The sequence below is a fragment of the Heteronotia binoei genome, chromosome 1 (assembly GCF_032191835.1).
Source record: "Heteronotia binoei isolate CCM8104 ecotype False Entrance Well chromosome 1, APGP_CSIRO_Hbin_v1, whole genome shotgun sequence".
Lineage (NCBI taxonomy): Eukaryota > Metazoa > Chordata > Lepidosauria > Squamata > Gekkonidae > Heteronotia > Heteronotia binoei.
The window spans coordinates 262,093,513-262,119,497 of record NC_083223.1 but is presented as its reverse complement, the minus strand read 5'-3'; the positions used below and the strand labels follow the sequence as shown (position 1 = coordinate 262,119,497).

At 48.6% G+C, this 25,985-nt stretch overlaps 1 protein-coding gene across 2 annotated transcripts in view; it reads right to left on the bottom strand.

The window, feature by feature from the left end:
- Positions 1-25,985, bottom strand: part of IGSF9 (immunoglobulin superfamily member 9) — a 123,897-nt gene that overhangs the window by 88,945 nt on the left and 8,967 nt on the right. The window contains exons 2-3 of one of the 2 annotated variants that reach the window (XM_060254971.1): positions 25,111-25,507; positions 22,212-22,406 (exon numbers count right to left, since the gene is read on the bottom strand). In XM_060254971.1, coding sequence (XP_060110954.1) covers positions 22,212-22,406; positions 25,111-25,168 — 253 coding nt within the window. In that variant the 5' untranslated portion in view covers positions 25,169-25,507. Of the gene's footprint in view, positions 1-22,211; positions 22,407-25,110; positions 25,508-25,985 lie in introns of those variants that run through there. The other variant, XM_060254979.1, reaches the window with a different exon arrangement.

Sequence of the window (25,985 nt, the reverse complement as noted above, 5' to 3'; positions counted from 1 at the left end):
ATTGAACTCCAAGGGAGTTCTGGCCATCACATTTAAAGGGACAGCACATCTTTTAAAATGCCTTCCTTCTATAGGAAATAATGAAGGATAGGGGCACCTCCTTTTGGACTTCCTGGTCCAATCGTTTTGAAACTTGGGGGGTATTTTGGGGAGAGGCACTAGATGCGATACTGAAAATTTGGTGCCTCTACCTCAAAACACAGCCCCCTCCCAGAGCCCCCGATACCTCCAAATCAATTCCCCATTATACCCTATGAGAATTGATCTCCACATAGGGAATAATGAAGTGCCCAACAGACACCCCCCCCCGGGGTTTCTGGTGACTCTGAAGCAAGGGATTGGCATCTCTACTCACGAGTTGCAGCCAACTTCTTCAAGAAACACAGACACACCATCCCAAGAGGAAGCCTTCCAATCGGAGACTGAAGCCTCCAGAGGTGGAAAGTCACATGATGGCTGTAGGGGCGGGGCTTCCCCACACACCAGCCAGCTGACTGGGGGTGGGAAGGAGCCTGGGAAAGCGGGAGAACCCCCGCTGGGACCTGGGGATTGGCAAGCCTAGGGCCACAGGGGGGCTGTAGGAGGGGGGCCATGGGGGTGAGAGTAAGAAGCTCGAGAGGCTGGGGGCCACCCCTCTCCCTGCCCCCTCCAGTGTGATTTAAATAGCATGTAAGCGCCGATTCCCCTTCTACCTTTCCTGGAGCTCAACCTGCAGTGATCAACTTCCAATTGAAAAGAAGGCTGATTTGTATCTTTGCGCTCCCTCCCCATTTCCCTCCTGCTTTCCTGTGGCCTTCCCCAACCAGGTGTAGCAGGGCTGCCCACCTACCCAACCAACTTTCGGAATCTGCCCGCCCGCTCAACTCTGCTCAGAGTGCTTCAGGGGAGAGCTTGCTGGTGCCACTCGTTTTGTGTGCTAAGGCGATCAGGGTGAAGGGTCCCCAGAGGGAGGAGGGGAGCCAAGGCTTGGGGAGGGGGCCTGTAAAATCCACAAGGAGGCTGGGCCCTCTGGGCTCTATAGGAAGCTATGGGCCTGGCACAGAGAAAGGTTCATCCTGTCCAGCTCTGTTGTGCCGGTTCTCTACCTGTGGGAAGTTCATTACTAGAGATATGAAGTTTTCAAACATTTTGAAAATTGTCCCTCCCCCTCCTGGGAAGGGAGGAATCCCAAATTCCCAATTATTGGGGGGGGGGGGGAGAAGGAAACTGAAATATATACAATACCTGCCTATCAAATGCTCCTCTTGTGAGTCCCCGTATTCAGATATTGAGCTAAACTTTATAGCACTGAAAACAATGCATTTTTAAATAATGTATTACCACATATTTAATAGCATATTAATTGTTGCCAGGTTTATTCACATTTAAACAATACACATATACTTAAAAATGTGATGCATATGACTACAGTATACATAGGAGTTAAGAACATAAGAGCACAAGAGAAGCCATGTTGGATCAGGCCAATAGTCCATCCAGTCCAACCCTCTGTGTCACACAGTGTCCAAAACCCAGATGCCATCAGGAGGTTCACCAGAGGGGGCAGAACTCCAGAAGCCCTGCCACAGTTGCCCCCAAGCAACAAGAATAGACTGGGGAAGGCAATGGCAAGCCACCCCCTAAAAAGTCTTCCGTGAAAACGTCATGATGCGACGTCACCCTAGAGTCGGAAATGACTGGTGCTTGCACAGGGGACCAACTTTCTCCCCCTTTTTAATGCTGTAGACGGCCTTGAATAATTATTTTTCATGCTACGCATTTTGAATGAGAAAAATCTTGCCTTTAAAAGCGCGTGGGGAGGATGGGGGGGGGGGACTTGTTACGCCCCTCCCCAGTCCTTCACAGCTTTATAGGGACTGTATTGAAACTGTGATTCCTGCAACCTGCCATAGTATGAAGCATTGGACCACTTCATTCTGTTACAGATAGCAGCAATATACCTTGCAGGGGTCTGCAGTTTTGAATGCTGCCCTAAGCGTAAAATAAAATGCAATGGTTAGAGTGTCAGCGACTCGGATCTGGGAAAAATCCAAGTTCGGATCCCCAATCTGCCCTGGAAGCTTGCTGGGTGACCTTGGGCCACTCACACACTCTCAGCCTAACCTACCTCACAGGGTTGTTGTGAGGCTACAAAGGAGAAGAGAACGATGTGAGCTACTTTGGGCTTCCACTAGGGTGGGGAGAAAAGTGGGGCCTAAAAAAAGTGTAGCCAATCCTCCAAGAGCTTACAAAAAAGAGCCTTGTAAGCTCTTAGAGGATTGGCTACATCAGGGGGTGGGGCCTAATATGCAAAGGAGCTCTTGCTAGAATTCCACCCCTGCTTAGGCCCCAACCACCCCATTCTTCAGCACTGATGGGGTTGCCAACTCTGGGTTGCAATATTCATGGAGATTTCAGGAATGGACCCTCAGGAGGGAGGGGTTTGAGGAGGGGAGAGTCCTCAGCAGGTATAATGCCGTAGATCCCATCCTCCAAAGCTGTCTTTTTCTCCAGGGGAACTGGCAGAATTGCCAACCTACAGGTGGTGGCTGAAGATCTCCTGGGATTATAACCGATCTCCAGGTGACAGATTAATTCACCTGGAGAAAATAGCTGCTTTGGAAGGTCTACCCTACTGAAGTCCCCCCACTCTCCAAACCTCAGGCTCCATTCCAAAATCTCCAGGTATTTCCCAACCTGGAGCTGGCAAACCTAGGAACAGATCCCTGTATCCTAGAGATCAGCTGCCATTCTGGAAGAAATCCAGGCCTCACCTGGAGGCTGGCGACGCCAGCTGCACGTGCGTGGGGAGAGGGGGTGCATGCGTGGCTAATCCAGATGAGTTAATGAAAAAGGACAGGAAGCATTTATATGGCATTTATTTGCTTACCTAAACTTGTAAAAAGTGGCCCATCCCACTTGAAGCTTCCTGCCCTCGACATGAACCTATTTAATACTTTTACGATCCAAGGTAAGGCCAGCCCAAGTTCACTGTACAAACAACCTAAAGGGCCTCAAGTTACTTCAAAAACACCAGAACAGTCTGCAAGCTAAGAAGCTTGAAAGATCCTCATCAGCTTCTCTCTATCTCAAAAGAGCACAAGAACGGCAAGTCAGACACTTTCCACAAATACTCTTCCTTCCTCTAGCACTAGCAGAGCTATGCTGCTCCCACATATGGAGGTTCCATTTAGCTGTCATCGTGAAGAGCTAGTGATAGACCAGTCTACCATAGGTTTTAGGGGTTTTTAAAAATATAATTGCCTTCTGGATCTGACCAAGCATCCATCTAATTTAGCTTACCATGTGGAATCCTACAGCTCTGTTCCTCTAAAAGGGGCAGTTCTTCTTGTGGAATAATCTCTTCCCTGAGGGGAAGGTTGCTTGTGCCAGAGGAAAGCTCCCATATACACGTCTTCAGGATCCAACCTCTCAGTTGTTAGCTAAATACTTCCGCAAAACCCTCAGCTAAGGGTTTATCCCTCAGCTTTATCCCCAGCATCTGGTATTCAAAGGTAGACTGGCACTGAATCAGGAGGTTTTATTTATTAATGAAAGCATGTATAGCAGGTATTTCTCGGTGGTTTGAGGCGGCTTATGACAACAGTTTAAAACATTTTCAGGTTAAAGTCAAAAATAAAATAACAAACCCCAAATCTCTCCCCCCTCCTTAAAAGATGTCTGCCAATGTGAACTCCCTCAAAAGCCCTGGCAAAACAGACAGGTGCCATTTTGTTTTTCTGGCTAAAGTTTTACTTTAGATAGGTTCCATATAATTTTCACAGCTCTCTCTCTTTTTAATCTACCTAGGTTATTTCCAGTTGGAGAACTGCCTGAGGTAGTTTACAACTGGTACACATGTAAAAACCATAAAGACAAGAGATTAAACAACTAAGAGCAATAAATCAACAATTTCAAAACCCGGCTAGGCATTAGTTCTACAAGGCTCTTTAACAGTCTCCCAAAAGCCTGTTGTGTGGGATCTAATACCATCCATAGACTAGGAGTTGCAAAGATTTGGAGCAGCCACCAAGAAGGACTGCAGATGATTCTCTACCTGAAGCCCCTCTGCTAGGGTTGCCAGCCTCCAGGTAGGGCCTGGAGATCGCCCGGAATTACAACTGATTGCCAGACAGCAGAGATCTGTTTGCCCTGGAGAAATAGCTGTTTTCAGGGTAGACCCTGTTGAGGTTACTCCCCTCCCCAAACCCTGCCGTACCTGGGCTCCACTCCCAAATTTCCAGAAATTTACCAACTTGGGGCAGCCAGCCTATCCTTTGCTATCATGGGTTGCCACATCAAGAGCTTCCTGGATGCTCTAGGGTTGCCACCCTCCTGGTGGGGCCTGGAGAGCTCCTAGAATTACAAATGATCTCCAGACAAAACAGTTTCCCACTGAATAAAACAGCTGTCTTGGAAGGTAGCTGGATGTATACCTGGATGAAGTCCCTATCCAAACACTCTCCCCAGGATCCCATACCAAAATTGCCAGGAATTTTACAACCTAGCACTGGCAGAAGCAGGCAGACACATTGGGTTGCCAGCACCCACTTGAGGAAAAACCTGGAGACGTAGGGGTGGAGCCTGGGAAGGTAGTATTGAGGAAAGGGGGGACCTCGGCAGGGTATAATGCCACCCTCATTTTCTCCAGGAGAAGCGATCTCCATCATCTGGAGAACAGTTGTAATTCTGGAAGATATCCAGCCCCCACCTGGAGGGTGGCAACTAGGGTTGCCAATCCTCAGTTGGGGGCATGGGATTTCCCCAGTTTGGAGGCCCTCCCCCTGCTTCAGGGTCATCAGAAAGCGGGGGTGGGGGAGGGAAATGTCAGCTGGGAACTCCATCATTTCCTAGGGAGTCCGATTCCCATAGGGTATAATGGATAATTGATCCGTGGATATCTGGAGTGGGCTGGGTTTTGTTTGTTTTTTTAAGTAGAGGCACTAAATTTTCAACGTAGAATCCAGTACCTCTCCTCAAAAGACCCTCCAAGTTTCAAAAAGATTGGACTAGGGAGTCCAATTCTATGAGTCCCCAAAGAAGATGTCCCTATCCTTTATTATTTCCAATGGAGAGAAGGCATTTAAAAGGAGGGCGGTCCCCTTTAAATGTGATGGCCAGAACTCCCTTTGGAGTTCAATTGTGCTTGTTACAACCTTGCTCCTGGCTCCACCCCCAAAGTCCTGACTCCATCCCAGATATTTCTTGCTTTGGACCTGGCAACCCTAACTGACAATCCTTTATGAATTTCTCTAATTCTCTTTCACATCCATCTAGCTCCTGTGGCCATCGATGCACACCTTGTGGCCCTGGAGCCCATAAGGCGTGCTTTGTTTGTCCAACCTAAGACAATCTATTTCCTCAGGCGCTCCCTGTTTCCTCCTCCCATGTCTCATATTATGAGAAAAGGAGAGAAACAGTTCTCCCCGACGCTGATAACTATACGCTCCCTCACCAGGAAGTATGCATGTAGGGGGATCAAATGCTCAAACCAAATAAAACCGCTCAGTTATAAATACGGACTGTGATCTCTGGGACTGGCTGTGCAAACAATGAAGAGCTCTCAAACTGCTAACTCTAGCAGTTTTGTGCTTCAAGAGGGAACAAAATCGAGGCAAACCCGGCACCATGAGAACGTCTGGGAAACCCAACCAGTGCTCAAGGGGCCTTAATTTCACAGATGAAAGCAGAGATTTATTTCTAAACATCCCAATTCCCATTCCAAGATCCCCACTAGCCCTGTTACATGTTGCCTGAAGAACACCTCGTTGTACGCCATATTAACCTTCTCTGCCACAGCCTCTAATTTCCATTGACCTGAAAGCCAAAAGGATTCTGGTTTTTTTGGTTAAAGATACCAAGTCAGAAGTTGTTCTAAAATGTACTATTAACAGTTCAAAAGACGCCTCAGCAGCTTCCAAGTCTGAGGTGGCAGGATGCAAACTACACATATGGGGTTGGAGATCTTCAGGGATTATAACTGATCCCCAGGCAACAGAGATCAGTTCACCTGGAGAAAATGGCCATTTTGGAAGGTGGACTCTATGGCCTTCTACCCTGCTAAAGTCCTCCCCATCACCAAACCTCATTCTCCTCAGGTGCCACCCCCAAAATCCCCAGTTATATCCAAACCCAGAGCTACCAACCCTCACTACGATGGAACTGCCATATTCAGAGAGAACATGAGAGAACTCTGTTTTTCAATCCAGATTTAAGGGGAGGCACTGAATAAACTTCCCCCCCATACCAGAGCAGGCCAAGTCCTTATAAAACATTTGAAATAGATATGGGTTGATCAATGAAGCCCTAACACAGTACAGAACTTTAAAATCATGTATGCAATGAGAGGTGCGGACAGATTAGAGACCATGGCATTTGGTAGCGGATGGAGGCCTGGGGTGGGGTGGGGGGTGGAATTACAGATAAGTAAAATGAGTTTGGCAGGATTTATTTTACAATTATGAGAAGTCTGGGGGCTCCAGGCTGCTTCCAAAACAAAATAATCATCTGGAATCTGTTCCCTTTAATCCTCAATTATGATGTTGCCGATGATCGCCTTCAGTTAGCAGTGAAGAAAAGGAGCTCTCCCCCTCACCCCGCTACTTCCTACACCCCAGAGCAAAGCACAAGTTTGTGCATGATGACACCATGAAAGAGCCCTCGAGTCTCTTTCATGTCACTCGCCCACACGCAGGAGTGCTTTTATCACAGGACAGAAACATTCAACCCACTTGCACAACTGATCCTAGAAAGTGTGTGAACGACAACAGGTTGAGGAGATCTGTGTGAAAGCACCTTGTTTATTTTATTCAATTTCTATCCCACCCTTCCCATGAGAGGGTTCAATGGGAGCTGAAAAGAGGTTCAGGGGCTGAGACTCGGAGAGGCTGGAAGCTTGTACACAGGTTTCATTTGAATTTGAGTTCAGTAGCACCTCAGACGGCAACAAGAGTTTCAAGATATAAACTTCATCAGACACAGTAGAGCAGAAATGGACATCTGAATCCTTTTATCCTGGCCTAAGGTGCTACAGGGCTCAAATTCTACTACAGCTACCCTCTGAAGGTTTCATTTGGGCAACAAGCCAATTTTGTGAGGACCGCTGGTGCCCTGTTGTCTCCTGGAACATGCCTGGGCCTCTCCCACCAACGGCTGCTGAGGCTTTTTGAAAAAGGCCACCTGGGAACCATGGCAACACCATTTTTAAATCCCTTTGGTCGACCTTGACAGTTAAAAGGGTGGAGGAAGAAGAAGGGGGCTGCTATCCCACTCAACCCACCCACCCACCTCTTTCACTCCCGCCAACCCCAGTCCTGGGCCTCTCCTTCAACTCCCTAACCCAGGCCATGAGGGAGTGCTAAAAAATGCACAGCCTGCTGCCATGGGAACCTCTGAAATACTGTCTCTCCCCACACTCCCCTTGGCCTTCTACACCATGGGGGCCTCAACGTCTTGAAGAGCTGCTTGCAAATCTACGGTCAACCCCTACAATGCGCGAGGGGGCCTGGTTTTGCCCTCACTGCTCTGGAGAGTTTCAGTTTTTCATGTGCAAGTGTGCTGCACAAACCATTTCACGTCTCCTTCATAGCAAACAGTGTCAAGGTGGGGGGTACTTCAAGCCCCCTGGAACTGATGAAAGGAAAAGGGAGTCAAAAGCTTATAGATGTATGTTAGATCCACATGGGCAGAAATAGAACAAATTTTGACTCCAGAGGCACCTTTAAGACCAACAAAAAAGTATATTCAAGATCAGACACACTTGTATACTGAAGAAGTGTGCCTGTCAGGGTTTTTTTTGTAGCAGGAACTCCTATGCCTGTTAGGTTACACCCCCCCCCCCCCCCGATGTAGCCAATCCTCCTGGAGCTTACAGTAGGCCCTGTACTAAGAGCCCTGTAAGCTCTTGGAGGACTGGCTACAGCAGGGGTGTGTGGCTTAATATGCACAGGAGTTCCTGCTACAAAAAAGCCGTGGCAGGCACACGTCTTCAGTATGTATCGGGAACCAACTACCAGAAGAGATTAGAGCCTTGCGGGACCTCGTCCAGTTCCGGAAGGCTTGTAAGACAGCACTATTATGGCTTGCCTTCGACTAAAGAATACCTAGAGCACTGAATACCAGCAGATATTAATAACACTAGCACCAAACTGTTTTAATTGTTATTTATAGAATGTTGAATGTTGTATTATTTTAAATGTATCACGAACACTTCACTGTGATTTCATTCTTGTGAGCGCCCTGAGGCTGCTTCGGCAGGGAGGGCGGTATACAAATCCAGTAAATAACAACAATAACAACAGTAACAATAATAACAATAACAATAATATTACTATTTTTAAAAAGTATTCGAGGAAGTGTGCCTGTACAGAAAAACTCATACCTTGAATAAACTTTTGTTGGTTTTAAAAGTGCCACTGGACTTAAAAATTGTTATACGCATGTTATTTATACAGCTTTCCCTCATGGATTCCAAGCAACCTTATGAATTCCCTTCCTTCTCGACAACAAAACCCAGTCCCCTCATGCCAGGGATGAAGAAGGCCAGAAGAAAAGGTGTGTAAGAGGCTACAAAGGAGTAATAATTGATGTGTGTGTATAAGACAGACAGGAGATGAAGATGAAAGAAGATTAGATCAATTCATGAAGGATAAATCAACCATTAACAGATATCAGTCATGATAATTTCAGGGACGATTGCCTGGAGGAAATCATGCTCTGTTCAGATACAAGCATGACTTCATAGTTTACTTTAAGGATGGATGGCTTGAGAGATACCATGAACTGCCAATGAGACAATGAAGGTTCTAGATAGGGTTGCCCAGGGCATATTAGGCCACACTCCCTGACGCCAAGCCAGCCAGAACAGCATTCCTGGGTAAAAACAGTTTTAAAAAGCCATGGGGTTGCCAACCTCCAGGTGGGTTCCACTAATTCAGCTGATCTCCAGCCAACAGAGATCAGTGCCCCTGGAGAAAAATGGCAGCTTTGGAGAGAAGATGAGGATGATATTGGATTTATATCCTGCCCTATACTCTGAATCTCAGAGAGGTCACAATCTCCTTTATCTTCCCCCCCACAACAGACACCCTGTGAGGTGGGTGGGGCTGAGAGAGCTCTTGCAGCAGCTGCCCTTTCAAGGACAACACCTACACAAGCTATGGCTGACCCAAGACCATTCCAGCGGGTGCAAGTGGAGGAGTGGGGAATCAAACCCAGTTCTCCCAAGTAAGAGTCCCCACACTTAACCACCACACCAAACTGGCTCTCTATGGCATTATACTTCTCCCTATACTCACCAAACCCTACCCCCCAGGGCTCCTGCCCCCCCAACTGCAGAAATGCTCCCAAGTCAGTTAGTACACCTCCTTCAAACCATGGTTTCAGACCCTGGCTTGGTGGACCTGTACTGAAACAATAACACTGGCATTGTTTTAAGTGGATCAGAGTTTCGCAGACATCAGAACTGAACCCCTAGCTTCTTTTTTCAGCCCCGTCTCAACTTCCAGTCTTTTACTCAGTTCCTTCACACCCACCCACCCTGTTTTCACTTCTCTGTCACCATGAGGACTAGAAACCTGGACTGAGAACAAACTTCCTAAACAAGTCACACAAACACAAAATGGAGGCTGGGGTGGGGAAGCAACCTCTCCCTTCTATTGGCCTACAGCAGAAGTCCCCAGCGTGGGGGCCCTGGGCACCACAGGGCCCGTCAAGTGCTTTTAGAAAGTGGGCACGTGGGGGCATTTGCCCAGCAAGACTTCTGATTCGCTGTGCAGATTTTAAAGGAATCCTGAGAAACAGAGCTTCTTCCCGACGTGTTGGAAGATTTACTTTCAGAGTTATGCATAACCTTGGTCCCTGACCTACTGAGGTGGGCTCCGCCTCCAAGGGCAGCCATTTTGAGGTTGTGCCCACTGCCCCGTGTCAGAATTCCAAAGGTTCCTGCCGGCTTAAAAAGGCTGGGGACCGTGGACCTACAGGAACAGCTTCAAAAAGAATCCGTTAATTCCTAGCCGCAGGACTCAACTCTGCCCTTCGCGAACAGCGCAAGACGTCTCTCCCCTTCTTCGAATGACAAAGAAGAAGATCTTGCTGCCCACGTGGCCCGTGTTTTGTTAACGGTCAACAGGCCTCCCGGGGGAATCTGCCTGTGGCCCACTTTTAATTACTCGATAACTAGAAGAACATCCTCCGCCTACGCTGTGGCTGCTGAAGGCCTGTCTTCAAATCCCCAGCGCCGCCAATTAATAGCTGGGCTGAAAATCCCCTCCCTGAGAACAACCTTGAAGCGACTCTCGGGCCACAAGGCTAAACATGACTTACAAAAGCACCTGCACATCTGAGCCACCAGTCAGGTGCCACAACCCTATGTGTCCATCCCTTCTCGCTAAGACAGCTGTGAACAATTACGCTTCTTCATCACCACCCAAGGAAAGGGTTCCTGGGCTTCAAGATTTAAAAGGTGGGGGGGGGGGATCAAATCTGTTGCTGACTGCTACCGTGGATATTTAATTGAGCCTCATTTTGGGCAGGAGCTCACAGGAGTGGAGCTCTGGAACCTCTAAATTTTACTGTGCTCTTTCTTTCTTATCCGGGAGAACCGGGTTGGATTTCTCACTCCTCCACTTACAGCTGCTGGAATGGCCTTGGGTTAACCATAGCTATAGCAGGAGCTGTCCTTGAAAGGGCAGCTGCTGTGAGAGCCCTCTCAGTCCCACCCACCTCATAGGGTGTCTGTTGTGGGGGGGGAGAAGATATAGGAGATTGCAAGCCGCTCTGAGTCTCTGATTCAGAGAGACGGGCAGGATATAAATCTGCAGTCTTCTTCTTTCTTACCCCCTCCCCCCAAATACTAGCTTCTGGGCTCCATTGTTCAAACCCCCTGGGAGAATTTTGCTGAACTCTTAAGACTTGACAAACTTTCTAATATTTCCCCCCACAACAAATGGGAAAACAACCAAAACATATAAAGCCGACACATGGAAATCTTCCTCATGCCACTGTGGCCACATAGCAGAAAGCCATTTTAAAAGTATGCTGGGAATAAGGTTTTATTATGACAATTATAATGCAAGAAGCATTTTAAGGTAGATGCTGAGCGGATATAATTTAGCACACCTTCCGGTGATGTCAAGGATGTGCGGCAGATGCAAATGAATTGGGCTACGGAGCTCCGGCACCTCTTTTTCTATGCAATGGCCCCTGGGTAGCCATGTTAGTCTGGCTGCAGCAGTAGTAAAGAACAAGAGTCCAGCAGCACCTTAAAGACAAACAGAATTTGTGCTGGGTAGCTGAAGAAGTGAGCAGTGACTCAGAAAAGCTCAGCCCCTGCCACAAATGTCGGTAAGCCTTTAGGTGCTGCTGGACTCTTGCTCTTTTCTAAAATTGATCTAAATAACAATTCTACCTCCCACAGAATCCCAAGGCATCAGTACCCTTTGGTGGATTATTAACCTGCTATCCTTTAAGCCAGTGGTCCCCAACCTTTTTGGCACCAGGGACCGGTTTTGTGGAAGACAATTTGTCCTAGGACCGGTGGGGGTGCTGGGGTTTTGGTTGCCCCAGGTTGCCCCCATCCCTGCCACCCATGGGGGGGTCTTTAAATGAAGGGTAAGCAAAGGTCACTGCCGTGCTGCCCCTTCCGCCCGCCTGGGACCCGGGTGAATGAAAGAGGTAGTGCTTAGGAGTGAGACCGCACTGTCACAAAAAACTCGAGGACTAGAAACTCAAGAGCAGAAGAGGAAATGCTTGAGAGCCAGTTTGGTGCACTGGGTAAGTGCAGGGACTCTTATCTGGGAGAACTTTGTTTGATTCCCCACTCCTTCACATGCACCTGCTGGAATGATCTTGGGTCAGTCATCACTGTCAGAAGCTGTTCTGCTCAAGCACAATGCCTGTCAGAGCTCTCTCAGCCCCACCTACCTCACAGGGTGTCTGTTGTGGGGAGGGGAAGGGAAAGGAGATTGTAAGCCACTCTGAGACTCCTTTGGGTAGTGAAGGGCAGGGTATAAATCTAATCTCCTCTTCTTGATATCAAACCTTCTTGGACTGAACAGGCAAAGAAGTCTGGGCTCTGGGAAAGGGAAGGACAGCGAGGGCTGTCACCACACAGTGTGACTGCTAGGAGAAAAACTCAGCTGGTTAGCTTGGGCAGAATATATTAGATAATTTAAAAGGACAGAAAAATGGCACAGGAGCCTGAAACTTTAAAAACTGCAGAAACAGCAACTTCACAGCACTGCAATGGGTTCCAATTCCACATGAGGCAATTTCTGGAGATTTGTAGGGATGTCTGGAGGCTGGAGTTTGGGAAGCAGCTCATCAGGGTATAACCATACAGCCTACCTTCCGAAGAACCCATTTGCTCCAGCAGAACTGGCCTGTCATCTAGCAATCAGCTGCGATTTCAGAAGATCTCCAGGTCCTACTTGGAGGCTGGCAACCCCCTTCTGCTAACCAAGCAGCAAGATCCCTGATCTTCTTTGCACTGGGCAAGTATACTCAGGGAAGATCAATGGATGCTCAAAACAGCATTGGAGATAGGGTTGCCAAGTACCTTTCAGTCCCCGGTGGGGGAACCTATTGTACCATAGAGTTTTTCCTCCCAAATGGCTAGAGCGTCTGGAAAAAAACATAGTTTTCTCCCAGAAATGCCTAGAGTGGCTGCCGTGATGACGTCACTTCCAGGTGACATCATCGTGACGTCAGGGGAGGTTCCCCCTTCTGGCCAAGTGTGGGCTGGCGGGTTGGAAACCTCTCAGGTGGGGGAACCTCTGCCCGGACTTCGCAGCCCTAATTGGGGAGGGGGGAGGCAAACAGGATATGTGGGCTCAGCTCCCCTTTGGGGTTGGGTTCTGCTCCAAAAGAACACCCCCTACAGACACTTTTAGCATGTTCCCCTCTTGGTAGGGTTGCCAGGCCCAACTCAGGAAATATCTGGGGACTTTGGGGGTGGAGTCAGGAGCAAGGCTGTGACAAGCACAGTTGAGCTCCAAAGGGAGTTCTGGCCATCACATTCCTTTTAAGAAGATGATGATGATATTGGATTTATATCCCATCTTATACTCTGAATCTCGGAGTCTCAGAGCGGTTATAATCGCCTTCACCTTCTCCACTCCCAACAACAGACACCCTGTGAGGTAGGTGGGACTGAGAGAGCTCTTACAGCAGCTGCCCTTTCAAGGACAACTCCCACAAGAGCTATGGCTGACCCTAGGCCATTCCAGCAGGTGCAAGTGGAGGAGTGGGGAATCAAACCTAGTTCTTCCAGATAAGAGTCTGCGCACTTAACCACTACACCAAATGTCTTCCTACCACTGGAAATAATGGAGGATGGGGGCATCTCACAGAATTCGACCCCCAGGTCGAATCTCACAGAATTCGACCCCCAGGTCCAATCGTTTTGAAACTTGGGTGGGAGGGGGGGGGGTTTGAGGAGAGGCACCAGATGCTATGCTGAAAATGTGATGCCTTTACTTCAAAAAACACCCTCCCAGAGCCCAAGATACCCACAGATCAATTCTCTATTATACCCTATGGGGGAACAGTCTCCATAGGGTATAACAGAGCACTCAGCAGACATTTCTCATCCCTGCCCCCGCTTTCTGATAATGGGGGGAGGACTTCCATGGATCCCCTGCCCCCAACTGGGGATTGGCAACCCTACCTCTTGGTTCCCAAGAACGGCTGCCAAACAGCCCAGGCTCCACAGTAAGACGAACACACACAAAACTGCCTTATATAGAACCAGAACTCTGGTCCATCCAAGTCAGTATCGTCTGCTCTGATTGGCAGCAGCTCTCCAGGGTCTCAGGTGGAGGTTCTTCATGTCACCTGATCCGTTTACCTGGAAATGCCGGGAACTGAACCTGAGGCCTTCTGTATGCAAAGCGGAGGCTCTTCCACTGAGCTACAGCCCCCTCCCCTCCAGCGGGGGATTAATAATGAAGCAAAAAACAAAAGGCTTTCAGAGCAGAATCAATCCAGCATCAGGTGCTCCTGCTGAGAGAAGTTCTTTATGCTGGCCCTGTTTGAGCCCCAGCTCTGTGGGCTCCCCACGGTGGCTGTGAAGGGGCCACTCCCTCCTCTCTCCAGCCTGCGCCTCTGACCTGCATTTCTGGCATCGCCCGGAGAGTTGCTCATATAACCACGGGATTGCAGTGCGGCGGGAGGGGAGAGAAAAGAGGGGGAAGTGGGACCAGTTGAGCATCCGATTTCGAAAATCCCTCTTCGAGCCACACAATACTTCAAGAAGCAGGGAAGTGCAATGTTGAAAGTAAAAGAGTAGAAATCTAGAATCACGCTGAGGTTTGGAAACTTGACCCTGCGATCCCACACACTAAATAATGCACTTTCAATCCATTTTCCAACTGGATTTTGCCAGTTCACACGGTAAAATCCAGTTGGAAAGTGGATCAAAAGTGCATTATTTAGTGTGTGGGATTGCAGTAGGGTTGCCAATCCCCAGTTGGTTGGGGGGCGGTGATTCCCCAGTTTGGAGGCCCTCCCCCCCTTCAGAGTCATCAGAAAAGTGGGGAGGAGGAGGTGGAATTCCTGATGGGCACTCGACGGAGATCGATTCCCATAGGGTATAATGGAGACTCGATCTGGGAGTATCTGGGACTTGGGGGGAGGCGCTGTTTTTTGAGATAAAGGCACCACATTTTCAGCACAGCATTCAGTGCCTCTCCTCAATGGGAGATAATAACACTTCTATGACGGCCGTCTGAATGACACAGGACATTTTTCATCCACTATGTAAACCGAGTTATTAATTCAAATAGGATTTCCTTCAATTGGGCAGCAGTCCCAGTGATTGCTCATTCCTATGTGTGAAGAACACGCAGTAGGGACGGCCGCTACAAGCACACAGACAGAAGCGTAATATACAGCCGGGAGCATCAGTCGGTCTGCCAATCTGTCAATTTTATTTCATTAATCCAGCAGCTAAAACTGAGTACTCTTGGGTAACATAAAAATCGGGATGGATTAACCCCAGATTCTGTAAGGATTCTCCCATAATCTATCACATTCTGCCTCAATTCTCTATGCCCTAGCTTCCTTAATTCTCTAGCTCTGCCTTAGGGTTGGCAACTTCTAGTTGGGGCCTGGAGAGCTCCCATAATTATAACCAGGGCTTTTTTTTAAAAGTAGGAATGCACAGGAACGCAGTTCTGGCTGCCTTGGCATCAGGGAGTGTGGCCTAAGGTAGAGAAGGTAGAGAAAGAAGTCCTTTTCTCCCTTTCTCACAAGACGAGAACTCGTGGACATTCAATGAAATTGCTGAGCAGTCGGGTTAGAACCAATAAAAGGAAGTACTTCTTCACCCAAAGCGTGATTTAACACATGGAATTCACTGCTAACAGCTTTAAGAGGGGACTGGATAAAAATATGGAGCAGAGGCCCATTAGTGGCTACTAGCCACAGCGTATTGTTGGAACTCTCTGTCTGGAGCAGTGATGCTCTGTATTCTTGGTGCTTGTGGGGGAGCACAATGGAAAGACTTCTAGTGTTCTGGCCCCACTAAAGGACCTCTTGATGGCATCTGGTTTTTGGCCACTGTGTGACACAGAGTGTTGGACTGGATGGGCCATTGGTCTGGATGGGCCATTGGCTTCTCATATGTTCTTATGTTCTAATATGCAAATGAATTCTCACTGGGCTTTTTCTAAAAAAAAAAACCCTGTGTGAAACAGTGGTGATGTCAGGGTGTGTGGCCTCATATGCAAATGAGTTCCTGCTGGGCTTTTTCTACACAAAAAGCCCTGATTACAACTGTCTCCAAACTACAGGCATCAGTTCTCTGGGAGCAAATGGCTGCCCTGGAGTGTGGGCTCTAGAGCCTCACCCCCCCCCAAAGGTCCCTCCCCTTCCCAAACCTCACTATCTCCAGGCTCCACACCCAAAGCTTCGGGAATTCCCCAGCCCAGAGCTGGCAACCATATTCTGCCCCAAGTCTCCAAATTCCATCTCAGATCCACTTCCAAAGCTACAACGGTTAGTTTTGGGACTTGCCAGCCGTGCTCAAAGGGCCATTGTTGAAAGTATATTTGATACATTTACAGCTATGTTCACAGTCATTTTAAACATTCTACAGGTCAGGGGTGGTTAAACTTGCTTCACATAAGAACCACATAGAATAAACACCAGATGTCTGAGAGCTGCAAGACATGAACATCAGAAGTTTGAGAGAAGGGAGGGAGGGAGGGAGGGAGGGAGGGAGGGAGGGAGGGAAGGAAGGAAGGAAGGAAGGAAGGAAGGAAGGAAGGAAGGAAGGAAGGAAGGAAGGAAGGAAGGAAGGAAGGAAGGAAGGAAGGAAGGAAGGAAGGAAGGAAGGAAGGAAGGAAGGAAGGAAGGAAGGAAGGAAGGAAGGAAGGGAGGGAGGGAGGGAGGGAGGGTAGAAAGAAAGCAAATAGATAGGGTGAGGGAGAAGGAAGGGAGAGGTGGAAATAAAGCAATTTTAACTTTAAATGCATTCACCAAGATTCTGGCTGGCCTGGCTTGGATAAGTGAGTTAAAGAGACAAATGCCTTCTCTAAGCTTGCCAATGGGGTGGGGTGGAGGAGCTTCGAGAGCCTCACGAGATGCGCGAAAGAGCCACATGTGGCTCCTGAGCCACAGTTTGACCACCCCTGCTATAGGCGGACCAAGAGCTGGTGAAACACAGCACAGACAATTCACGAAGAACACTCATCAAGAATCGTTATGCCCAGTGAGACAAGAACTTCCTTTACAGAAGCCATGCCGATTCTCCCTCAATAGCTTTTGCTTATCAATGTGCCTCCCAATTCTATCTTTAATAACAGATTCCACCAACTTATTCAATACCCACTTCAGATTCACCATCCTGTAATTTCCCAGATCTCCTCTGGAACCTTTTATAAAAGGCGAGGCTTATATCAGCTACTTTCCAGTCTTTGTGAAGGGGGCAGATTTCAGTGATAGACTGCATATTTTTGTCATTTCTCCTGGAGAAGATGGCTGCTTCTGAGGGTGGAATCTATGCCACGGTACCCCACTGAGGTCCTTGTCCTCCCCAGCTTCCACTCCCCAGTCTCCAGGAGTTTTGAAATCTGGAGCTGCTAACCTTACTTCCTTACTCAACCCTAGTTAGTACTAGCTGCACTGACTGAAAGGAACCTCCACATTTAGAGGCCGCAAACCTCTGAATAGCAGGATGCTGCATCAGGGGAAGGCCTCGGCCTCTCTGCCCTGTTGTTGGCCCTCCTGTGGAACTGACTGGCCACTGTCTGAGACAGGGTGCCGGACTCGAGGAATACTGGCCTGCCCCAGCACGGTCTTCTTAGTATGCTCCTATTAAGTTCAACCAGGCGCACACAGTAGCAAGCGTGGCTTGTTCCTAAGCCTCAGGGGCAGGTAGGAGAAGCCTCGCTACCCTCCCTCAGACAGTAACCCACCAGCCCATCAATTAGGGTGGGGTGAGAAGCAGGCTTCGCTTGGGGGGGTTTGCTGCCTTGCTCAAACGGGTGCCCACTGATGTGTGCAAAGCCCCGCTTCCTCCGGGAACCGGCCTGCCCGCTCCACTGCCACACTCGAGAGGGCCTGTCCCTGCATGGCCTGGAGAAATGGGGGCTGCTTGGTTCTCTCTCTGATCAGATCTGACAGGGCAGGGTGGGCGACTCACGCCAGCGGAGGCCTCACGTGTCACCGACTTTGGCAAGCTGAGGGAGCCGTCCCAAGATCCTGCAGGGGTCCCTGTGCAGCAGACGCCCATGGAAAGTTGCTTTTGGAGTGGGGGGCGCCCCACCAAACATGACTTATTCGATATTCTTAAAAGTTGTTTCCCCTGCAAATAGCATTCCAAACAGCTAACACCACCAGCAAAGGATATTAACCGTAACAATTCACAGTTCAGGAGACAGTTTTAAAACAGTAATGATGTAGCAGAGGTTAATCAGGAGTTTCAGGACAGGGAAAAGATCCTGGACTTATGCTGAGACTCTTCTCCTCCTGTGGCAGTGAATTCCAAAGGTGATTAATACGTGGTTAACAGGAAGTGGCGGTAGCTACAAGCACAGCCAGCTTCAAGAGGGGATTGGATAAGCATATGGAGCAGAGGTCCATCGGTGGCTCTTAGCCACAGGATGTTGATGGAACTCTCTGTCTGGGGCAAGTGATGCTCTGTATTCTTAGTACTTGGGGGGGTGGGGGGGAGCAACAGGGTGAGGACTTCTGGTGTCCTGCCCCCACTGATGGACCTCCTGATGGCGCCTGGTTTTTTTGGCCGCCGTGTGACACAGAGTGTTGGACTGGATGGGCCTTTGGCCTGATCCAACATGGCTTCTCTTACGTTCTTCTCCTTCTCTTATATCAGCTAGGAAGGAGAGATTTGGTAGGGGCCATTTCTCCCTGTGAGCGAGCATAGGATGGGCAAAAAACCTGTCCCTTCTAGACATGACTGCCACCCTCTGATTCACCCATACCTAGCGGCAGTCCCTTGCCAAGATTGCCAGCATTCAAAAAGTAGCTATTAGCAGCCGAACAGGTCCAATCAAGGAAAGGAAACTTCTGCTCATATGGTTGCCAGCCTCCAGGTGGATCTCCTGGAATTACAACTGAGCTCTAGACCAGTGGCCCCCAACCTTTTTGGCACCAGGGACCGGTTTTGTGGAAGATGATTTTTCCATGGACCGGTGGGGGTACTGGGATTTTGGCTGCCCCCATGCCCACACCCCATCCTTGCCCCCACCGGGAGTCTTTAAATGAGGAGTAGGCAAAGGTCTCTGCTTCACTCCTCGGCCCGGTTGCTAACAGATTGCAGACCAGCACCAGTCCGTGGCCCGGGGGTTGGGGACCCCTGCTCTAGACTACAGAGATCAGTTCTTCTGACAAAAAATAGATGCTTTGAAGGGTGAAATATTGCAGTGTTCCCGGTTGAGGTCCCTCCCTTCCCCAAACCGTGCCCCTCTCAGGTTCTATCCCCAAATCTCCAGGAATTTCCCAAAAGGGAGTTGGCAACCCTATGTCTCTGTATGCTCTACCCTCAAATCTCCAGGAATTTCCCAACCTGGAGTTGGCAATCTTAGTTCTTACCAGCAACAGAAATTATAACTGTGTTTGCACAGATTCCTCCTCTGTTACCTTTGGTATTATTTAAATATGACAGCAAAAGTGTGATTTGCCAGTTACTTGAATAAACCTGGGAAATTCTTGATCTTCGACAGCCCTTCTCTTCAAGGATGTCCAGTTAATCAAAGACTTCTGGATTGGCATCAAACTATGGTCCAGAATCATGGCTTCCTCATCAAACCTGGAAGTCTTTCACTAACTGGAGATGGGCAAGCAGTAATGCAATCCCAAGGATTTTTGGTTCATTTGGGTAACAGGCAAACCATGGATATGTCACGTCTGAAGGATGCCTTTGCACTCACTCCCTCTGCCCCACATTATCTATTTTTGTACCAAAATTTGGATTATTTGCTTCTTGGGGAATAATTCACCACTTTTAGCTACTGAAGTGAGGTGAGAAGCTTCACGGGGCGAGGCTTTCTCAAAGAGCGTCACCAAGACTGTGGAACTCTCCCTCTAGGAAGGCTCACTATCTTACATCCTTGGAGGCCTTCAGAAAATTACTATCATGGCATTTTTTGAAAGAGAAGAAGAAGAGATTGGATTTATACCCTGCGCTTAGCTAACCAAAGAAGAGCCGCTTACAAATCTCCTTTCCCTTCCCCTCCCCATAACAGACACTCTGTGAGGTAGGTAGAGCTGAGAGAGCTCTCCCAGATCTGCTCTTCAGTAGAACAGCCTTGAGAGGACTTGTGGCTGACCCAAGGCCACATCAGCAGCTGAAAGTGGAGGAGTGGGGAAGCAAACCTGGTTCTCCCCGATAAGAGTCCACACACTTAACCACCGCAACAAACTGGTGTTTGGGACCTCAGTAACTCATTGTCAGTCTGTCATCTTTTTATCCCACCTTTCTCCTAAAGACCTCAGTCACACAGGCAGCAACCTTTCTAAAAATCTGCACAGGAAATCAAATCTCCAGTGGTCAATCAGAAGCCTTTTTGAGCAAAATCCCCACCTGGCCTGCCCCAGTTTCTGAAAACACTTTGCAGGCATCAAGAATAGATGATGATGATGATGATATTGGACTTATATCCCACCCTCCAGTCCGAATCTCAGAGCGGTCACAATCTTCTTTACCTCCCCCCTCCCAACTACAGACACCCTGTGAGGTAGGTGGGGCTGAGAGCTCTTATAGCAGCTACCCTTTCAAGGACAACCTCTGCCAGAGCTATGGCTGAGCCAAGGCCATTCCAGCAGGTGCAAGTGGAGGAGTGGGGAATCAAACCGAGTTTTCTCAGATAAGAGTCCACACACTTAACCACTACACCAAACTGGCTCTCTAGTGTTGGGGCCCCTGCAGTATGACCATGCTGGCCTAGGGTTGCCAATCCCCACTTGGGGGCAGGGGACCCCCTGGTTTGGAGGCCCTCCCCCCACTTCAGGATTATCAGAAAGTGCACTGAATGTCCACTGAGCACTCCATTATAACAGATGGTCCCCAGAGGGTATAATGGAGAATTGATCCGTGGGTTCTCTGGGGAGGAGGGGTGCTGTTTTTTTGAGTTAGGGGCACCAAATATTCAGCATAGCATCTAGCTTCTCTCCTAAAAAAACACACCCACCCAAAAAACATACCAAGTTTCAAAAAGATTGAACTAGGGGGTCCAGTTCTATGAGCCCCAAAGGAAGGTGCCCCCATCTTCCATTACTTCCAGTGAAGGGAAGGCATTTAAAAGCAGCAGCTCCTTTGGAGAGCCAGTTTGGTGTAGTGGTTAAGTGTGCGGACTCTTATCTGGGAGAGCCGGGTTTGATTCCCCACTCCTCCACTTGCACCTGCTAGTATGGCCTTGGGTCAGCCGTAGCTCTGGCAGAGGTTGTCCTTGAAAGGGCAGCTGCTGGGAGAGCCCTCTCCAGCCCCACCCACCTCACAGGGTGTCTCTTGTGGGGGAGGAAGGTAAAGGAGATTGTGAGCCGCTCAGACTCTTCGGAGTGGAGGGCGGGATATAAATCCAATATCTTCTTCTTCGCATATTAGGAGAATTATATTGGGGAATGTGAACTCACATATTACTGCTGCACAGAAGGCACCAGACAGCGAGACGAGGGGGCGGGGGAATCAAATAGGTGGAAAGTTAAAAGTTGCTGCAATCCCTGGGAAAATGGGGAAGTCACACACTTGGTTGGCTATCCTCACACATTACAGCAGTGATTGCTCTTCTAAGGTTCAGAGAAGCCCTAGAAAAGTGGAAAGGGGCTGTAATTCCACACAAAAGTGCTACGAGTAGTTCCCTTCCAGTGAAGGGAAGGCATTTAAAAGCAGCACTTTTAAATGTGATGGCCAGAACTCCCTTCAGAGTTCAATCGTGCTTGTCACAACTTTGCTCTTGGCCCCACCCCCAAAATCTCCCAGCTCTGCCCCCAGAGTCCCCAGATATTTCCTGAGTCAGACCTGGCTATGGCTCATGCTAGAAAGCATAACCGGAGGCAGTGCATCAAGACGAGGGGAGAAGAAGATTTACCTGTGGTGTTTGGGCCTGTAAAGCAACAAATAAAATCACCTGAGCATACATAAAGCTGCCTTATACTGAATCAGACCCTTGGTCTATTGAGGTCAGCCTACTCAGACTGGCAGCGACTCCACAGCGTCTCAGGCAAAGATCTTTTGCATTACCCACTGCCTGAAGATGCCAAAGACTGAACCTGGGATCTTCTGAGAGCCAAGCAAAGGCTCTGCCACTGAGCCACACCCCCCCCCCCCCAATAAAACTGACATTTTTTGATTGGGATCTGGATTTATAAGGGGGCAGGATAAACTGAAAAACTAGTGTTGACATGGCAACCAATAAGCTAAATAAGGCTGCGATCACACGCACTAAATAATGCACTTTCAATACGCTTTCAGTGAACTTTCCAACTGGATTTTATTAGTTCACACAGTGAAATCCAGTCAGAAAGTGCACTGGAAAGGGATTGAAAGTGCATTATTTAGTGTGTGTGAGAAGAAAGTCTTATTCTCATCATTGCTACCGGCATCTCACTAATATTAAAGTCATAGTAATGGAGTCCAGTAGTTTCCAGAGATCCCACATACTTGCTCAAGTCTCTTGTTACCTTCTATGCCTATATTTCTAGGAATATCAGACATTTGTCCCACACCCCCATCCACTGCCAAATTAATAAGCTTGCCTCCCCAACAGACTCACCAATGTACTCCGGATCGATGCGTGGAGAGTAGAGGCCAAACTTGATGAAAATGGGGAGGGGGAAGCCGAAACGCACCCACTCGATGACGTAGAGGGGGGGACTGGCTTCGTCCGGCTTGAGGAGGTCGCAACCCAAAATGATGTTCTCACCTGCTCGGCCGACCACAGCGCGGGGCTGTGCCTCACCGTTACCTGCTGGTAGTAAATTGATAGGAAGCTTCATAAGCCTCGGAGAGTTCAATTCCCCTCCACCCCATGATTTGCAGGGAAGGCTGTTGCCAGGGGAAGGGCCTTCTCAGTTGTGGCCCCTGCCCAACAGAATGCACTCTCAGATGACTCCTGTGCCTTGATGTAATTGCTGAGTTTCTGCAGGGCTTGCAAGGCCAAATTGCTTAGGCTGGCCTTTGGAGGGTAATCCACATACCTGGTTTGTTTTTATTAGCGGTACAATATTAATACCTTAACATTTTAATGCGAATATTTTATATTTGGTATCTGTTTTTATGTTTTTGGGGTATTTTTGTACTTGTGCGTGTGTGTGCAGTGCGTGCACCTGGAAATCACAGCAGTCTCTAGTGACTGATCCCTATTGGGGGGCTGGAGGATATTTAGGAAGGTGGATGAATAAAGCCTGCTCCTGCCTCCTGGCTCTGGTGTTCCAAGGCAGTCTCCCACCCAAGTAGTTCCCAGAGATGACACGGCTTAGCTTCAAAGCTATGACTTTGGGCTTGCCCGGGCTATCCAGGTCAGGGCTGTTTTTACATTATTTTGACCAGGGGTGGAATTCTAGCAGGAACTTCTTTGCATATTAGGCCACACACCCCTGATGTAGCCAATCCTCCTGGAGCTTACAAGACTCTTTTTTTCTAAGCTCTTGGGGGATTGGCCACATCAGGGGTGTGTGGCCTAATATGCAAAGGAGCTTCTGCTAGAATTCCACTGCTAGGTCTGACCTTCTTTATACGGTTTGAATGTTGTGAGTTGCTACGAGACCCTCTGTGTGAGCGACAACTTAAAAATATAATAAATAAATAAAGACCTTAAGTGTGCATGCTCACACATGTGTTGTGATTGGGCAAAACTCTTGCAAATGGCCCTCAAGCATTTTCGACTGTCAGATGGGAATGCTCATTAAAAAAAGGCAAACGATCCCAGGATGAGAACATCAGTGTTCACCCATCACTAAAAATTCATTAAGCGAGGCGTTCTGCAGTAAGTGGAAGGGGAGAGTGTCACCTACTGAAACTCAGGACGCGGACGAGCTTAAGGAAGCTTGAAGCACATACGTTCCCACTTCCCCTCGCAAGCAGCCAGGTAATTAGATCTTCCCCAGGATCTGAGACCCGTTGCGGGGTGCCATTCCTTCTGCCGACGCTTTCGAGTTTTTCCTGCAAATTAGGATTCCGAACGCCGATTCGGTCCTCATCGGCAAGGGAAGCACAAACCGCCACACTTCCTTGGGAAAGTGGAAGTCTCTAATTAGCCGGCTGCACATGAGGGAAAAGGAAGGCGCATCAATTCGAGGATCCCTCAGGCTTGCTCGCAGAGCTCTGTGACAGGGGCTCAGTTCAGATGCTATTAAAGGGGCAAGGAGCCCTGACAAGAAGAATTATATCGGGGAATGTGAACTCACATATTACTGCCGCACAGAAGGCACCAGGCAGCGAGACGAGGGGGCGGGGGGGGGGAATCAAATAGGTGGAAAGTTAAAAGTTGCTGCAATCCCTGGGAAAATGGGGAAGTCACACACTTGGTTGGTTATGTAGGCTGAGCGTGCAAGAAAGTTACAGTGACAGCTCACACTGCCAAGGGGTTGGCAGCAACTGGTCAAGAAAACAGTGGCACACTTAATAGTTCTCTGCTGCAAATTTGACTTTAGAATTTCCAGTGTGTGCAAAATAATCTCTTGTATTCAGGCTTGTGCCTAGAATGAGATTCTTCGATTGTGTTGGTAAATTCAAAACTCAACTCATATATATATATATACACACACACACACACACACACATTTTTTAAAAACCAAAGTTTATAACCTTCAGGGTTGCAAAAGATACACTTGGAAGTGTGTGATTGCCAGTGGAGAAAGGGTAGAACAGAGATTCCCAAGATTTTGAGCCTTCTGGAGCCCTCTGGAATTTTCACACAGGGTGCTGGGCACAACCTCAAAATGGCTGCCCCTGGAGGCGGAGCCAACCTCAAAATGTTGGGGAGCGAGATGTTGCAAAAATCTACTGTAACTCTTCAACCTTTCAAGGAGGTGCTCTGATCGACAAGATTATTTTAAAACGAACATATTGTTTAAAACTAATTTCTTGCATAAATATAACTTGCCCTCCAGTCATGTAGTGAAGGGCTTTGTGCTGCGGTGGCAGCTGCGGCTGAAGCCATTTTTAAGATGTGTACAGCCATTCAGATCTCCAGCGGCCAATCCGAAGCCTTGCTGGGCAGAAAAAGATTCTACCTTGCCCTGCCCTCTTTCAACAAACACTTGGTGGGTGCTAGGAAAAGTACCAGCAGGTGCCATGGTACCCACAAGCACCACTCTGGGGACCTTTCAGGTAGGACTTCAGTGCTCTACATAGCTGTACTGCAGCATATGCCCACCAGGAGCTATTACAAGCTGTCTGACAACAGCAAAATGTGCAAAAGCCTGACAGACCCTCACCATGTGTAGTCAGCAATTGCCACCACACATACTCAGGGTGAAGAGCAAGAGTTGTGAAAGAAACGAGAGACAGAAACCAGAGAACGCTACGAAGACGTAATCGGCAATCTGCATGAAACTGAAGCCAACCATTATCGTGGGAGCTGAATCAGATACAGCGACTTTGACATTTTTAGATGAGTAAATACACACCCACGCAACACAGTGAATGACAGCCCAGACACACAGTCTTACCCTCAGCGAAACTGCTGCAGACCAGGCCGAGGTAGACAGTCCATAAACACCAATTCATAGCACAGCTGCCACTGCTGGACGCCTCACAGTACCACCAGGCCCAGACGTGTCCTCTTGCTGAATCACAGAGCCCTCAAGTCCTACTTCTGAGGTAGCGTTGGGATGGAACAAAAAGTCAAGTAGTCTGTGAGTTCCAGGATGCTTGCAGCTGAGAAGAACTTGTGTCGTTTTCGAGGCCCCGACAACGGTATCTTGAGGCCCGGCCCCTATTTCTCATCCCCGCGGTGTCCTTCGAGAAGCTCGGACTTCAAGCGTCCCGGAGAGAAAACAGCCTTTGAGACAGAAGATCCCACAGTTGCACTCTTCCGCCACCCTTGGCCTCAGCACAAGCCAATGCCTGTTGAGCAGAATGTTAAAAACGGGAGGATAAATTAAGGAAGGTCCAGATGGACCTGGCCGCAGGTGCCAGTGGGCTTCTGCCTCCCCACAGGCACACCAAATATGTCTATTGTCTCTTTCACTGGCTCGATGAACTCCTCACAAGAAGAAAATCCGAGGTTTCAAAACATTCCCCGTTATTCTCCCAGCCTCAGCCACAACCAAGATGGCCAAACCAAGCCAGGAGATAGGGTTGCCAAGTCCAATTCACGAAATATCTGGGGACTTTGGGGGTGGAGCCAGGAGACATTGGGGTGGAGTCAAAGCATAACTGGGCTCCGAAGGGAGTTCTGACCATCACATTTAAAGGGACCACACACATTTTGAATGCCTTTCCTCCATTGGAAATAATGAAGGATAGGAGCACCTTCTTTGGGGGCTCATAGAATCGAACTCCCTGGTCCAATCCTTTTGAAACATGGAGGGTATTTTGGGGA